Below are 16,862 nucleotides of genomic sequence, written 5' to 3'. Positions count from 1 at the left end.
CAGTTGCAAACCGTAGTCTGGCTTTTTTATGGAGGTTTTGGAGCAGTGGCTTCTTCCTTGCTGAGCGGCCTTTCAGGTTATGTCGATATAGGACTCTTTTTACTGTGGATATAGATACTTTTGTACCCGTTTCCTCCAGCATCTTCACAAGGTCCTTTGCTGTTCTGGGATTGATTTGCACTTTTCGCACCAAAGTACGTTCATCTCTAGGAGACAGAGCGCGTCTCGTGTAATGCACAAAGTAGATGTCCTAACCGATTGCCAAAACTATAGTTTGTTAACAAGAAATTTGTGGAGTGGTTGAAAACGAGTTTTAATGACCCCAACCTAAGTGTATGTAAACTTCCGACTTCAACTGTAACAACCTTCACAAACAAAGCACACAGTAGTTATTCTTACGCAAAAAGCAACCCAGTGACAGCCTAGGAACAGTGGGTTAACTGCCTTGTTCAGGGGTAGAACAACAGATTTTTACCTCGTCAGCTCAGGGACTCGATCCACCAACACCTTTCAGTTACTGGCCCAACGCTCTAACCACTAGGCTATCTGCCGCCCCATGGTTTCAGTCCATTTCTACAGTGCCCAAAGATAAAGATCGGCAGAAAACAGTCAGTTTGTCATTACTGCAGTGAGAAAGGACACATTGTCTCTCAGTGTCCTAAGTTGAAACACAAAAATGAGAGAGAGAAAAAGCTGTTTCTTCTTGTGGGACCACTCCAGCCAATTAAGTCTCTGGTTGGGATTGGAGCATCTCCTGAACAAGATTTTGGATCAGATGTATGAACCCTTTTTGACTAGTTTGTGTCTCTGCAGAGTGGCGATGCTGTTTAGCAGCCGGTGAAGATACTGCGATACACTGGGAAAGCCCAGTCATTCATTTTGAAGGGTGATTTGCCTTTGTCTGACACTACAGCAACTGGTTACAGTGTGTTAGTACAAGGTGTGGAGATCGGTTGCATGGAGGTTCCTTTGTATAATGTGGAACACTAGTCTGATCTTATTTCTGGTTCCATTGTCGTTGGAGTGAGGCCTAGCCTACCGGTGAAGTGGGTCTCATTCATTCTGGGAAACAATTTGGCTGGAGGGAATGTTGTGCCAAATGCCCAGAGTAGAGGAACCTGGTGGGTTATCAGAAAAGTACCCGAGAGTGTTCCCAGCGTGTGCCATCCCACCATGGTCGATCTGTCTGAGACGTTTATGGGCGCACGTTATCGCTTTTCGATACAGATTACACTGCGCCTGTGAGTTTGCCAGTGAGGATCTGGAGAAGGTGCAAAGGAAATGAAAGTTTGGAAACGAAGGTTTGATCGAAAGACCCGAAACCGCACTTTCAATGTGGTTGACTTTCAAAGTTTTGTTGCCCGTTGCAGGCTCGCTTTTCAGGCCCTTAACCCATAGTGAAAAAAAAAAAATGGTAATCTGGATTACATCATTGCCACACCGGAGCGTAGGAGAAAAACCTGGCTGTGTCATGTTAACATATTGAGACCATACTTCACCTGCTGTGAACTGTAACTTAGAGCAGTTCAGATAGAGCCTGGTCAACTGGGGTAATGGCATACACAACAGTATCATCGGCATACAAGTGCAGGTTACAATTTAACAGACAAGTTTATATTGTTCATGTGAAAAGTACAGGACCCAGAATCGACCCCTGCGAGACACCTTTCGTAATATCCAGGAAACCTGATTTAACACCATCAGTAGATACACATTGAGTTCTATCTGTCAAGTCATTTTTAAACCACTTACATGCAGGCCAATTGAGGAAAGCCTCTAAATTAGCAGTGAGTGATCAACAGTATCGAAAGCTTTTGACAGGTCAATGTTGCCTATTATCCATAGAGTTAACCACATCATTTATAACTATGGATGCATAACTATAACTAGGGAAGCACGTCTGGTTCAATAACAAATGCACCACATCAAACTAAACTTCAAGTAGATCATTTAGGCACTGATCAATCTTTTTAATGTTAGAGGTATTAGTAAAAAAAGAACTGCAAAAACGTCTTAAAAGCTTTCCTTTGTTTTTTGTATTGTAGTCTAAACTAGCATAAACCCAAACAAATACAACCTTAATTGAGTGCTTAATCTAAAGTAAGTCAGTCATTAACTTCAATAAATACTGATTGAATCAATAAATGATTAAACTGGTGTATGGGAAAAACTATCAAATTATTATTAGTCAATCTCCTCGAGAACTTTCATCAGAACAACTTTGAAAAGAATTTCAAAGCCATTCCTCCAATTTGGGGGAATATTCCTGGTAGGAACATTGTAGCTGCAGTCCCAACAGTATCCAGAGCCTTGCTAATGAATGATATCCTATTCTCTACCTCTTGTGCCTTCGCATCCTTAAGGGCATCTATCCCTCTTTGCATTTGGGTTGCTTTGTCATCAAATCCTTGCTGGAGGAGATCACTCTGCTCCTGAAATGACAAATAAAGTTTGCCACATACAGTACATCACATACAGTGTATAACTAACTGACAAATGCAGTGTACACAGACACACATCGTATTACTACAGTTACTGTAGTTTTAAAGTGTACTTCTCAATGTTTGTGTTTTAGGTTCCTACCTTTAGTCTGGCCTGCAGAACTCTGTCATGCTCTGCTATGGCATTTCTACTGTCTCTCTCCATCCTCTCCATCAGCTGGTTCACATTCTCCTCATACGTCCTCTGCTGGTCCGCTCTCAACCTCTCCTGGACAACCAGCTGCTCCTCCATGGCTCGATTCTCCCGCTCAGATGCCTCCCTTTTTGCTTGCTCGGCTGCAGAGGGAGAGAGTATGAGTGACAGAGAGAGACCAAGGGAAAGAGAGAGTGATAGGTAAGCCTTCATGTGGTGGTCATTAGAATGTTGTCGTCAGGTTGCGTGTTGTCATTTTAGCACACTGATTAGGCAGATGTTAGTTTTATATTTATTATATCACCTTCTGCTCTCTGCTCAGCTTCAGTGAGGGACTGGTCTGCTGACAGGATGGCCTGACCAATGCTGGCTTTCCTTTCCAAGTACTCCTTCAGTACCTCTTCAGCCTGGAACAATCACACATAATATTTAACTTTCAACATCACATCAGTGCATTCATAACTCCTTTGACCAGCATCCACAAAACATGATAATTACAAAATATCCTAAAATAGCACCACCTCCCCAACATACCTTCACTCCCCTGCCTCCCTCAGATCTGTATTCGCTGGTGGCCAGTTTCAGGTCGTTGCAGTACTCTTTGTATCCTCCAGGGGTCATGTAGGAGCCATCCCTTATTTTCTCCTCCAAGGGGGCAAAGATGCATTCGATTTTGGACTCACATGCCTTCTGGGACTCCTTGTAGTTCCTCTCACAGATCTTCTCATACTCCTCTTGAAGCACTTTCTATAGAAAGAGGTTGGGTCAGAATGTACCAGAACAAACCAGAATGTCTTGGTTGAGTTAAGGTAATAAAATGGTACCATAAAAGGGATAGTTCACCCAAATGACAAATTAACCTAATCTTGTTAAATACATGTATCATTAAATTGAATATTGACTCATTGAATATAGAATCTACATTCCCATACCATGAGCTCCAACTGGTACTTCTGGTCCTCGTCTTTGAAGGAGTTGTTGATGAATATGGCCACAGCCTCCTTCTCCATGACAGCATGCACTTCAGACAGCTCCTCTTGGGTCTCTGTGGGGTAGGCCACCCAGTCAGCCATGCCCTTCTGGTAGTGGGCCCTGGCCCTCTCGATGGCACTGGAGTTCTCAATCTGGGCCAGTGCCACCACAGCATTGTCCAGGCAGGGGATCTGCCCGCTCCGGATGGCGGACACATACGTCTCTGCCAGGTTCCCCAGCACTGCAGGAGAGAGAGGGAGAGAGTGAGTGAGCACAATCTGCATATATCCACTCAGTCGGCCGGTTTATTAGGTTCACGAAAATAGTTGGCTCCTATAGACAGTGTGTCACGTTGCTGTGACTTGCTATATAAAGCAGGCAGACATTGAGGCATTCAGTTACAGTGATTTGTCCTTTAAAAGTTGCAGCGTACTGCGGCACAGCAGAATTCTATGGCACATTATTTAAGTGCCAACCACTGCTACCATTAATGCTAGTTAGTGCTAGTTTGACCACCAAAGGACATCTTTGAGAAGCATTTGATAGCCTTCAATAGTGGCTGTACTAGAGAATTTAAAACCTTTTTTTGTAAGAACATAGTATATGGGACTGATTTTAAGAAATGTTGCTTAATTAATTTGATTAATATTATGGTGTTTCTATTCCAAAAAAAAAACAAAAAAAACTCTGGGTTTCCGTCAGGATGGAAAGGAAAATATGGCGCTGTACAAGGTGAAGGTCGGGAGTAGGCTACAGTACTAAAATCCCTGTGTCGTGCTGGCACGCTGGAGACCGGGGTTCAATTCACTGACGGGGAGGAAGGAGTAGGCTGTCCTTATAAATAAGAATTTGTTCTTAACTGACTTGCCTAATTAAATAAAGGTTACACTAAGGGCATAACATTTCTACACCCTAATTGTAGTCTAACCAATGCCCAAACGAAGAGTCAGTGAAAATAAACATCTCATTGATTTATCAAGACCAGTCCTCATGCCTGTCTCAGAGCAGCGCGAAACGGTGCTAAAATAGTTGTAGGCTATTGCTTCAAATCCTATCCTAACTTCAATATGCTCTTTAAATAAATAAGACCTACACCACTTTTAACAGCACATTACTCGACACTAATGAGACTCATGTCGCCTACGGTATATTGAAAAATATGACGTGACTCTCCGTCAATAATTACATATTTTATTTATTATTATATTTAACTAGGCAAGTCAGTTAAGAACAAGTTCTTATTTACAATGACAGCCTAGGAACAGTGGGTTAGCCTTGTTCAGTGGCAGAACAACAGATTTCTACCTTGTCTGCTCAGGGATTCAATCTAGCAACCTTTCAGTTACTGGCCCAACGCTCTAATCACTAGGCTACCTGCGGCAGGAGGATTGGATTGGAGGATTCTAAATTAAAACCAAAAGCCATCTCATGGGTTTCCAGGTGGCGGCTGGCACGGGTATCGAACCTTGTGTCTGTAGCAATGCATTTTGCACTGCGGGAGCCCCCATCCACAAAGTATCAAAATACAGAGAGGTGTTGCTAATAGCCCATAATACTGTACATGGTGTCCAGGACAGGATAACCAAAACATGTCTTTATTAATAAAAGACTATCAGAAAGAATGTTGGTACTTATTTATTTTGATCCAAAGCCATGAATGAGTGAGTTACTCAGCTTTATGTAGGTGCCCTATGGGACTCCCAATCACGGTCGGATGTGATACATAATACTTTTTGTGGTATTATTTGTTTTGTCTTTTCTGGTGGATTAAACTGAAATTGCAACCAATCATGGCCGGTTGTGATACAGCCAACCTAACTTATAAATATATTTGACGATAGAATTCTCCCCCTACCCTCATTTATTTTATTAACGAAAGCATAAAGATGCCATTATTAGTTACATTGTTTTAGTTTGAACATGCAGACTTGCACTAAGAACAGCGGGAACGTTTCCCTAGTCAGCGCCATTATTAGTGCAATGCCCCTTAAAGTGTTGCTTTGTGCTACCCAGTCTGGCGGAGGGGGGTGCCTTCCCCATAGGCTGCGTCCGTCTTCTGCGCGCGGCTCTGCAGCCCATCGCGTGCCCCCTGCCCTCGTGCCTTGAACCTCACTTGCTTTTAGTGGATACAGCTGGAGATCAGCAAGGCAACCCCATTGTGCGCCACTCGAGAGCCATGACCAATATTTGATTTGATTTATATGTTGTCCTGCTAATAACAGGGTTAATAATATATCTGTGAGAATATCCAGGGGGCTTTTATATAATTCAAAATTAAATCTAATAATCGCTTTGTTTAAAAAATAACAATTTTGAAGATTATTTCGTTTTCAAATAACGTAAAATGAGTGAAAAAAGGCAATTCTTGAACATGGGGTGAGAAATGTGTAAATAAAGACAGTTTGTTTTTTAGAATGATTTATTTCTGTTTTTAGAGGGAGAAAAACCTACAGTAATTTCATGGGTCTCCCAGTCCAGGCCAGCAGGGGTATTGAACCAGCATCTGTAGCAACACAACTTGCATTGCTGTGCAGTGTCTAATACCCTGACTACACCGCTTGCGGTTGCAAAATAAATTTAGTAATCTATGTTATTCAATTATTGCACCCACACTGCTCGCGCGTGTCAACGAGCATCTGCGTTGCCAAGGGCTAAAATAGAAGTCATTCCTATTTCTGACGCATATCGCACTGCAAGTGTCACGCTTGTCGTTGGAAATGGAGGACCAAAACGCAGCAGGTAAGTGCAGGCTCATCTTGACGTTTATTTATTTATTTTCAAAATGAATGCCAAAATAACAAACCACGAGAATGAACGAACAACCAACAGTCTGGCAAAGCATAAAGCTCAACACAGAACAATCACCCACAAATAACAAACACAAACACACCCTCATATATGGGACTCTCAATCAAAGGCAGATAGACAACACCTGCCTTCAACTGAGAGTCCCAACCCCAATTAACCAAACATAGAAACAGACATACTAGACAAATCATAGAATACCTGAAAACCAAACAGTGCCCAAAAACCCCGGAATACTTAAACCAAATGCCCCTTCAACAAAACACACCACCCCGAACCACATAAAACGAATACCCTCTGCCACGTCCTGACCAAACTACAATACCAATTAACCTTATACTGGTCAGGACGTGACAGCAAGTCCTGCCTCTCCCATCTCTTCATTGGTTTATAGAAGCAGGTACCCACGTGCCATATCCTCATTGGTTATACCCACGTGGGTGATTGAAAGACGAACTGTGTTGCCGGTTGTCGTGGTAATACTATGAAAGTTTAGATGCCAATCACCATATAAGTTAAAAAATGAACAAGCCTGGAAGGAGGAGAGATGACTAGAAACGATTCGGTTGACCGTTTTATGTGTGAATTAATTGTCGGAGTAGAGGACCTTGTGCATTTCAGGTAAAATAACAACCTAATGTTTATATCCCAGGACAAATTAGCTAGCAACAGCAAGCTAGCTAAATAGGACAAATTAGCTAGCAAGTGCAAGCTAACTAGCTAAATTGCCATAAATGTTTAATGCTTTTCAACTTGTCCCCAAATTAATGTCATTGGTTCAGAGTTTGTTTTGATATTTTTACCTGCGTGTCATGATTGCGATTTGGTGTAGGAGGACAAAATATATTTATGCACGGTTCCATGCATGGGTTCCGTGTTAGACCGTTGCGCCACCCAGGCACAGTACACCGTGACTGGAAGTAAGTGGGCTACAGTATTACAGTAAGAGCAAAATAATCCTAATAAAATAAAAACCTTTGTGTAACAACAGTTTTAGTAAGTAATACTGAAGTCGTGCACAATTATCAGTTTCTATTTAGGTTTATGTTGCCCATTCATTGTCAGTTAGAGACACAGTAGGACCCAAAAGCATAATCAGTGGAGGAATGAAGTGGTGACGCAGGGTACCTTACTAAACCACAAATGACCTCTAAATCCCGCAGTATAATCGCAAAACGTTTAGTGCAGCAACCACTGTACTGTTCAATTGAACGTTAGAATGGGCAAAACGAGTGACCTAAGCAACTGTGAGCGTGGTATGATAGTCGGTGCCAAGCATGCCGGTTCCAGTATCTCATAAACGTCCTGCTTCCTGGGCGTTTCATGTACGACAGTGTCAAGAGTTTACTGAGAATGGTAAGACGTACAAAAAACATGCGGTCAAAGGCAGTCCTGTAGGCGAAAACAGCTCGTTGATGAGAGAGGTCGAAGAAGACTGGCAAGAATCGAGCAAGCTAACAGGTGGACCACAAACAGACAAAAAAATGGCACAGTACAACAGTGGTGTGCAGAACAGCATTTTGGAACGAACAACTCGTCGGTCCTTGTCACGGATTGGCTATTGCAGCAGATGACCACACTGGGTTCTACTCCTATCAGCTAAAACCAAGAATAAGCGACTCCAATGGGCACGCGAACACCAACACTGGCTGTTCGCCTGGTCCGACGAATCCCAATTCCTGTTGCGTCATGCTGATGGCAGAGTCAGGATTTGGCGTAAACAGCATGAGTCCATGGCCCCATCCTTCCTGCTGTCAACGGTACAGGCTGGTGGCGGGGGTGTAATAGTTTGGGGAATGTTTTCCTGGCACACGTTGGGGTCCCTTGATACCAATTGGGCAAAGTTTGTACGCCACACTTTGTAGAATCCATGCCCCGAAGAATTTAGGCTCTTCTGGAAAAAATTGGGGGTCCAACCTGATTCCTGATGGGCGTACCTAATTAACTGGACAATGACTAACATATACAGTGCATTTGGAAAGTATTCAGACCCCTTGACTTTTTCCACATTTTGTTACATTACAACCTTATTCTAAAATGTATTTAAAATCGTTTTTTTCCCCTCATCAATCTACACACAATACCCCATAATGACAAATCAAAAACCGGTTTAGAAATGTTAGCAAATGTATAAAAAAAAAATCTAAACTGAAATATGACATTTACATAAGTACTCACTACTTTGTTGAAGCACCTTTGGCAGTGATTACAGCCTCAAATATTTTGGGGTATGACGCTACAGACTTGGCACACCTGTATTTGGGGAGTTTCTCCCATTCCTCTCTGCAGATCCTCTCAAGCTCTGTCAGGTTGGATGGGGAGCGTTGCTGCACAGCTATTTTCAGGTCTGTCCAGAGATGTTCCATCGGGTTCAAGTCCGGGCTCTGGCTGGGCCACTCAAGGACATTCAGAGATGACCCGAATCCACTCCTGCATTATCTTGGCTGTGTGCTTAGGGTCGTTGTCCTGTTGGAAGGTGAACCTTTGCCCCGGTCTGAGGTCCTGAGCGCTCTGGAGCAGGTTTTCATCAAGGATCTCTGTACTTTGCTCCGTTCATTTTTTGCCTTGATCCTGACTAGTCTCCCAGTCCTTGCTGCTGAAAAACATCCCCACAGCATGATGCTGCCACCATCATGCTTCACCGTAGGGATGGTGCAAGGTTTCCTCCAGACATGATGCTTGGCATTCAGACCAAAGAGTTCAATCTTGGTTTCATCAGACCAGAGAATCTTGTTTCTCATGGTGATTGCTTTTATTAAATACGTTTATTTTGGTTTATTATGTGCTGAATTATATTGTTTTATATACGTGATGTTTTCTGTTTTTATTGTAATGTATAAAATTTATTTTTTAATCTCAATGTGACTCCTTGTTTAAATAAAAAAAAAATTCTTGAGTCTTTAGGTGCCTTTTGGCAAACACCAAGCAGGCTGTCATGTGCCTTTTACTGAGGAGTGGCTTCCGCTTGGCCACTCTTCCATAAAGACCTGATTGGTGGAGTTCTGCAGAGATGGTTGTCCTTCTGGAAGGTTCTCCCATCTCCACAGAGGAACTCTAGAGCTCTCTCAGAGTGACCAAGAGTGACTTGGTCACCTCCCTGACCAAGGCCCTTCTCCCCCGATTGCTCAGTTTAGTCGGGTGGCCAGCTCTAGGAAGAGTCTTGGTGGTTCCAAACTTCTTCCATTTAAGAATGACGGAGGCCACTGTGTTCTTAGGGAACTTTAATGCTGCAGAAATGTTTTGGTACCCTTCCCAGATCTGTGCCTCGACACAATCCTGTCTTGGAGCACTACGGACAGTTCCTTCGACTTCATGGCTTGGTTTTTGCTCTGACATGCACTGTCAACTGTGGGACCTTATATGCCTTTCCAAATCATGTCCAATCAATTGAATTTACCACAGGTGGACTCCAATCAAGTTGGAGAAACATCTCAAGGATGATCAATGACAACAGGATCCACCTGAGCACAATTTCGAGTCTCATAACAAAGGGTCTGAATACTTATGTAAATTAGGTTTCTGTTTATTGTAATAAGTTTGTAAAAAATCTAAAAACCTGTTTTTACCTTGTCATTGAGGTATTGTGTGGAGATTTGAGAAGAAAATGATATATAATCCATTTTAGAATAATGCTGTAACATAACAAAATGTGGAAAAGGGAAGGGGTCTGAATACTGTCCGAATGCACAGTATACACATACATACACAAAACTGCAAGAGTCATACTCTATTATAATAATTAACTGTGTACAGAACATTAGGAGCACCTCTCTTCAATGACAGACTGACCAGGTGAATCCAGGTGAAAGCTATAATCCCGTATGGATATCACTTGTTAAATTCACTTCAAATCAGTGTAGATGAAGGGGAGGAGACAAGTTAAATAAGGATTTTGAAGCCTTGAGACAATTGAGACATGGATTGTGTGGGTGCCATTCAGAAGGTGAATGGGCAAGATAAAATATTTAAGTGCCAATGAACAAGGTATGGTAGTAGGTGCCAGGTGCACCAGTGTGTCAAGAACTGCAACGCTGCTGAGTTTCTCAAGAGTTTCCAGTCTGTATCAAGAATTGTCCAGCACCCAAAGCACAACCAGCCAACTTGACACAACTGTGGGAAGCATTTTGAGTCAACATGGGCTAGCATCCCTCCCTGTAGAATGCTTTTGACACCTTTTAGAGTCCATGCCCTGACGAATTGAGGCTTTTCTGAGGGCAAAGGGGGTGCAACTCAATATTAGGAAGGTGTTGATAATGTGTTGCGCACTCAATGTACAGTTGTGGTAGTGATGGATGTAGTAGCGATGGAAGTAGTAGAAATAGTAGTACTACTTGTAGAAGAAGTAAAGGAAATTGTAGTAGTTGTAGTGGTGCTGGTAGTAGTAGTGGTAGTAGTGATGGCACTGGTGGTAGTAGAGGAAGTGGTTGTACTATCAGCTGTTGTACTTTAGTATATTTGTTGTATTATAATAATTATACTCACGTCTGCCGGTAACTTTCAGGCCCTGTTTCAGGGCCTTGGTCTTGGCCTCATTGAAGACGTGGTCACAGAACTCCTTGGCTTGCTCCACAAAGGCAGGCTCCAGGTCAGCATCGGTCAGCTCCTCCATACGTCTCATTTTGTCTCCGCTGGCTGGCCTCTCAAACACAAAGCACCAGCGAGGAGAGAAATAGTTCCGCAGGCAACTACGAGGCAGGTTGTACTGCTGAACCTTTGCACTTTGACCTTTTGTAAAAACAAAAAATATGCACATAAGCCTAAATTAACAACTTCTATGTGCGCAACAACGTTTTATGTATGTATTCATACATTCATATTTACTATCATCAATCCAGTTATGTGCTAGTGAGTATTCTCGCCTGTTTTCAGTTTAAGAGCGTTCTCCAGGTACTCATTGGCTGTGATGGGTCTCCCATCAACCTCCAGGGTCAGGGTGAAATCTCTGACTGTCCACACAAAGGAAGGAAAGTAACGCAGGTACTCTGAAGATTCATCCCCGTCTCGCTGGTTGGACTTCACCTTGATGTGCTCTGTCAGTTCTGTCACATAGCTGTAGAAGGCGGTGTTGAGGACAAAATTAACCCAGATATACTAACATGCAGTATAGTGCTGAGCGATTAGTGCTTTTTGAGGTCGGTTCGGTTGTTGGAGATGAAATGAACCCAGACATACAACACACTTTCTTTATAGGCCTGCTGAAGGATACTGTAGTTTCTCCAGTGCGTTGTTGTCGATGGTTCCCATGCTGTTGTACACCAGAGTACTGCTGAGCAGGACAGCCAGGGAAAAGATCCAGTTGTCATTCTTCTCATCACCCTGCAGACACAACAGAAGGAACACATTGGTACTCTGTTCATACTAGAGTGAAATCAAGTCAGTAACTAAATGTCAACTCCATACGCCGTTTTATGGGCTCCCTACCTAAATAAAGGTCAAAGCTGGAATCCTTAATTGAAACATTAACCAAGCCCCACCCTGCCTCAGTTTTGGACAAAAAAATCTGAAGGATGGGCCTGGAGAGATGTAACCACTCAAATTCATAGACTGAGCTAAGGGTGCAATGACTCACCATCCGTGACATCATCATTGTAGTTAACCATGATGTTATACAGAGTTTATTTACATTTACAAACATTGGAGTAAAATAAGCTTATATTTTGGGTTCTGATGGGGTACAACAGTTGAACTAAGCTCATGGGTCATTATTTGTTATACTCTTGAGAATCAATGGGTATATATATATATATATCATACATTTATAAGTCAGACATTATATACAACTGATGACATCAGCTCTCAGTACTAGACACAGTTTATTGAGATAACATGGGATGTTACCCATAGCAATCTTATATTCTGTCATCTAAACAATCTGAGCCATAAAAGGTTTTTGACAGAGAGTGAACATTGACCTCCCAGCTTCTCCACGTCCCCCAGCCCCTCTGTATCCAGCAGCACCAGGGTGTGGTCTCTTTTTTCAGGGTGAGGCACACACCACATCCAGATTCCCTTAGTTTTGGACTGGATGGTGGCTCCCAGGGCAAAACCTTGAGGACAGAGGATAAAAACGGTTCTTAGGATGGAATCTGTAAAGATGCCAGCAGGATGTAAAGTGTTTACTCAAGGCTGCTGGTTTTCAGATGAACCTTTTTGTCTAATTATACTGTATATCATACTGACAGACTGAAAGTGAAACTAGCAGCCAGTGCAAAACGGCACCATCTACACAACCCACCTAGAACAAATGTGGTCAGAACAAAATGTTTTTTTGATGTTTGCTCTTCTGTCTGGTTGTACGTTATGGTGTAAAACTGAAAGAGAAACTGTAGTTTCCACAATGCAATAACAGGATGTGTCAAATTTCCAATTTTGGAGAGAAAAAAACATCAAAGCATAATGTGGTCAGAACAGGACAAATCTGTACTTTGGTGCAGCCTATCTGTCTCTCTAACTCTGAATGACAAATGCAGTACATATATAGACATGCTGTACATAAGTTAACACTTTCTGTTTCACATTTCTATTACCCTATCTTATGAGCATACATCATTCTTCTAACCATATAACAGTGTTGAGGTCATGCATATTGTTATGTACATTGTTCGGCGGACCATAGATTTTTTAAAAAATGCTTGAGTGGTTCACCTTTCCTCTCTCCAGCCAGCTTGTTCATGAGGTAGGACTTGCCGGTGCGGTACAGCCCGACCACCGACACCACTACCACATGCTGGTCAATCTGGTCCAAGATGTCCAGTGCACTGCGGACCACACGCAGCTTCCCATCACTGTCGTTCTCTATCAGACATACTGGTTCCTTCATGGATACTCTCTGGCCTGCCATGATGCTGTCCTATAGAAACGATGGCAAGGACACACAATAACTTTTAATTGAGTAGGGTACTGTGTGTGTGTGTGTGTGGGGCACAGTCCCTACAGACCTTTTTATTGCAATTAAATGTAATGTGATCAAGGAGGCACAGGAACAGGTGATAAAGAGTGAATCAAAGCTTATCAACAGACTGGGTGGACAGTGACAAAAAAATTCTAATAAATTCAGGCCCGGTCCTGGCCGTTTTGTCGCCCTAGGCCAAACAAAATAAATTGCCTCTCCTATACCCCGCAAAGCTAGAACAGTCCCAGAAAGCACAAAGACATTGAAAATACGTCTAAAATAGTATTTTCCAGACATAAAAAATAAATGTAAAAAGAATTGGGTAATTTTTCGACCAAATCAAGGCCGGTCTAGACTGGACGATGTCTGAACCAAACAGACGTCTATGATTGATTCAAGACATCGGTGTTGGTCCGTGTTTACTGGGATGTAGCCTACAGCAGTTGTTCCCAAACTATGGAAGGGGTCGGCGTGCGGGGTGTGGAGTCAGCTACACCCGATTCTGATAGGCGTATCAAATCGAGCACACAGCCATGCAATCTCCATAGACAAACATTAGCAGTAGAATGGCCTTACTGAAGAGCTCAGTGACTTTCAACGTGGCACAGTCATAGAATGCCATCTTTCCAACAAGTCAGTTCGTCAAATTTCTGCCCTGCTCAAATGTAAGTGCTGTTATTGTGAAGTGGAAACGTCTAGGAACAACAATGGCTCAGCCGCAAAGTGGTAGGCCACACAAGCTCACAGAATGAGACCGGCAAATGCTGAAAAAAATCATATGTTCTCGGTTGCAACACTCACAACAGAGTTCCAAACTCTCTCTAGAATCAATGTCAGCACAAGAACAGTTAGTCGGGAGCTCCATGAAATGGGTTTCCATGGCCGAGCAGCCACACACAAGCCTAAGATCACAATGTGCAATGCCAAGCGTCGGCTGGAGTGGTGTAAAGCTCGCCGCCATTGGATTCTGGAGCAGTGGAAACACGTTCTCTGGAGTGATGAATCACACTTCCTCATCTGGCAGTCTGACAGACAAATCTGGATGTGGCGGATGCCAGGAGAATGCTACCTGTCCGAATACATAGTGCCAACTGTAAAGTCTCTATATACAGTGCCTTCGGAAAGTATTCAGAGCTCTTTACTTTTTGCACATTGTTACGTTACAGCCTTATTATAAAATTGATTTAAAAATAATGCTCAGCAATCTACACATAATTACCCCATAATAACAAAGCGAAAACAGATTTAGACATTTTAGCAAATCTATTAAAAATAAGTGAAAAACCTTATTTACATAAGTATTCAGACCCTTTGCTATGATACTAGAAATTGAGCTCAGGTGCATCTGTTTCCATTGATCATCCTTGAGATGTTTCTACAACTTGGAGTCCATCTGTGGTAAATTCAATTGATTGGACATGATTTGGAAAGGCACACGCCTGTCTATATAAGGTCCCACAGTTGACAGTGCATGTCCGAGCAAAAAGGAAGACATGAGGTCAAAGGAATTGTCCATAAAGCTCAGAGACAGGATTGTGTCGAGGCACAGATCTGGGGAAGGGTACCAAAAAAATCCAGCAGCATTGAAGGTCCCCAAGAACACAGTGGCCTCATCATTCTTAAATGGAAGAAGTTTGGAACCACCAAAACTCTTCCTAGAGCTGCCCGCCAGGCCAAACTGATCAATTGTGTCTCTTTTTTATGGTAGCTATCTAACATTGTTAGCTACATTTTCACCTGTCATTGTTAGATGGTTAGTCTGATGTTGCTAGCTACTTGTATTTTCGTTTCAGTCATTGGATTATTATAACAGATGAAAGCTGTATATCTTGTTTTGTTATTGCTAAATGAATGTGCCTTCTTAGTATTGATGCCATTGTATTCATGTTTATTATTTCCAGACCACATCTTGTATGGATAAATGGACAGTTAGTTGGATAATCAAAGCTGAGTGACATGTCACAGAATTGCAAACATTTAACCTCCAATCAACATTAAAGAACCCTAAACTGAGGAACTGTCTTTCTCACCGTCTCTCTAATAGGAGGACAATCTCCATAACTTTACCTACTCAATCAGTGTATAAATTCCAGAGGCATCACCCTCTAATTCAGTCTCAATACAGTACGTTGTCATACATTTTATGTCCAGCATATAGACTACAGAAAAGTTCACATACTGGTTCTACCATAGGCTATATCTGCCACATGATTTAGCCTATGTCAGAAGATTTTTTCTGGTTATCTAATCAATTAATTAACCGCAAACGCCTACATTATTAAAAACCTGTTGGGGCTACAGGTTAGCAATGAAGCCCGAGACGGGATTGCTAACAAGGCTGGAAATTCAAAACATCAAAAATCTAATAATTTCAATTTCTCAAACAATCAACTATTTTACACCATTTAAAAGATAAACATCTCCTTATTCCAACCACATTGTTCGATTTTCAAAGAGGCTTTACGGCAAAAGCATAAAGTTAGATTATGTTAGGACAGTACATAGCCACAAAAGTACAAACATCCATTTTCAATTCAAGGTCAGGCGTCACCAAAAGCAGAAACCAGCTAAAATTATGCACTAACCTTTGGCAATCTCCATCAGATGACACTCCTAAGACATTATGTTATACAATACATGCATTTTTTGTTCCATCAAGTTCATATTTATATCCAAAAACAGCATTTTACAGTAGCGGTGAAATTCAGATTTTTTTTCTTCTCTCAAATGCTTCCGGTGAACAACGTTACAAATTACAAAATTACTATTCGAAAACATTGGTAAATTATAATATTGTCATTCAAATAAATATTCATAGTTTAACATTTCGTAAATGCTACTGCATTGCCAGATTTCAAAATAACTTCACTGGGAAATCACAAATTGCAATAAACCGGGTGCTGTGCTAAGAACAATAGGCTAGGCTATACAGGTTAGCACCATCTTGTAACCATGTAATATCAAAATTACTATTGTCAATAATCCCTTACCTTTGATTATCTTCATCCATTAGCACTTCTAGGAATCCCATGTCCACAACAAATGTGGTTTCTTTCAACAAAGTTCATAATTGATGTCCAAATAACTCCAAGTTGTTAGCGCTTCGGTAGGTTACTAAAAAGTAGCTGGAGGGGGGAAGTCACCGCGAAAAGTAAAAAAAATAATCTATTTAAGTTCGTTCAAACATGTCAAACGTTGTTTAGCATCAATCTTTAGAGCCATTTTTAACGTGAAACATCAGTAATGTTTCAACCCGACCTCTCCTGTGTCTTGAAAAACATATTTGAAAAATGTATAGCATCACATGATTGCGCAGGTGCAGCCAATAATGAGGTGACGACATCCCAGGGAGGTCAACTTCTCTTCCTTGTCATCCGGTCTCTGTTCATCATAGACGCTTCAAACAACTTTATAAAGATCGTTGACATCTAGTGGAAGCCGTAGGAAGTGCGAAATGAATCCTTTCTCACTGTGGTATCTAATAACAATGACTCCAAAAAAATAGTACAGCCACAAAATTATTTTTTTCTCTCAGGTTTTCTCAGGTTTTTGCCTGCCA

The 16,862-nt window shown here is 41.9% G+C and overlaps 1 protein-coding gene across 1 annotated transcript; it reads right to left on the bottom strand.

Moving 5' to 3' along the window:
- Window positions 1-1,931: 1,931 nt before the first annotated feature.
- On the bottom strand, window positions 1,932-16,670 carry LOC106598149 (guanylate-binding protein 3). Its single transcript, XM_082967122.1, has 11 exons — window positions 16,294-16,670; window positions 13,057-13,261; window positions 12,307-12,458; window positions 11,618-11,727; window positions 11,271-11,461; window positions 10,894-11,136; window positions 3,567-3,847; window positions 3,169-3,381; window positions 2,939-3,041; window positions 2,584-2,777; window positions 1,932-2,432 (listed from the first exon to the last, which is right to left on the bottom strand). The coding sequence occupies exons 2-11, from the start codon at window positions 13,250-13,252 to the stop codon at window positions 2,211-2,213; spliced, it is 1,905 nt and encodes a 634-aa protein (XP_082823248.1). The 5' UTR covers window positions 13,253-13,261; window positions 16,294-16,670; the 3' UTR covers window positions 1,932-2,210.
- Window positions 16,671-16,862: the final 192 nt, after the last annotated feature.

This window comes from Salmo salar, chromosome 21 (assembly GCF_965601325.2).
Source record: "Salmo salar chromosome 21, fSalSal1, whole genome shotgun sequence".
Lineage (NCBI taxonomy): Eukaryota > Metazoa > Chordata > Actinopteri > Salmoniformes > Salmonidae > Salmo > Salmo salar.
Note: the sequence above shows the minus strand (reverse complement) of the source record. Positions and strands in the feature narration are given on the sequence as shown.

Bases quoted from the DNA above. Each gene is read 5' to 3' on its own strand.
- LOC106598149 (XM_082967122.1), bottom strand. From the start codon at position 13,252: ATGGCAGGCCAGAGAGTATCCATGAAGGAACCAGTATGTCTGATAGAG. The intron at 12,459-13,056 runs GTGAACCACTCA...TCTGTCCTCAAG, and splicing joins GCTGGCTGGAGAGAGGAAAG to GTTTTGCCCTGGGAGCCACC. The intron at 11,137-11,270 runs GCGAGAATACTC...TTTTTACAAAAG, and splicing joins CGCTCTTAAACTGAAAACAG to GTCAAAGTGCAAAGGTTCAG.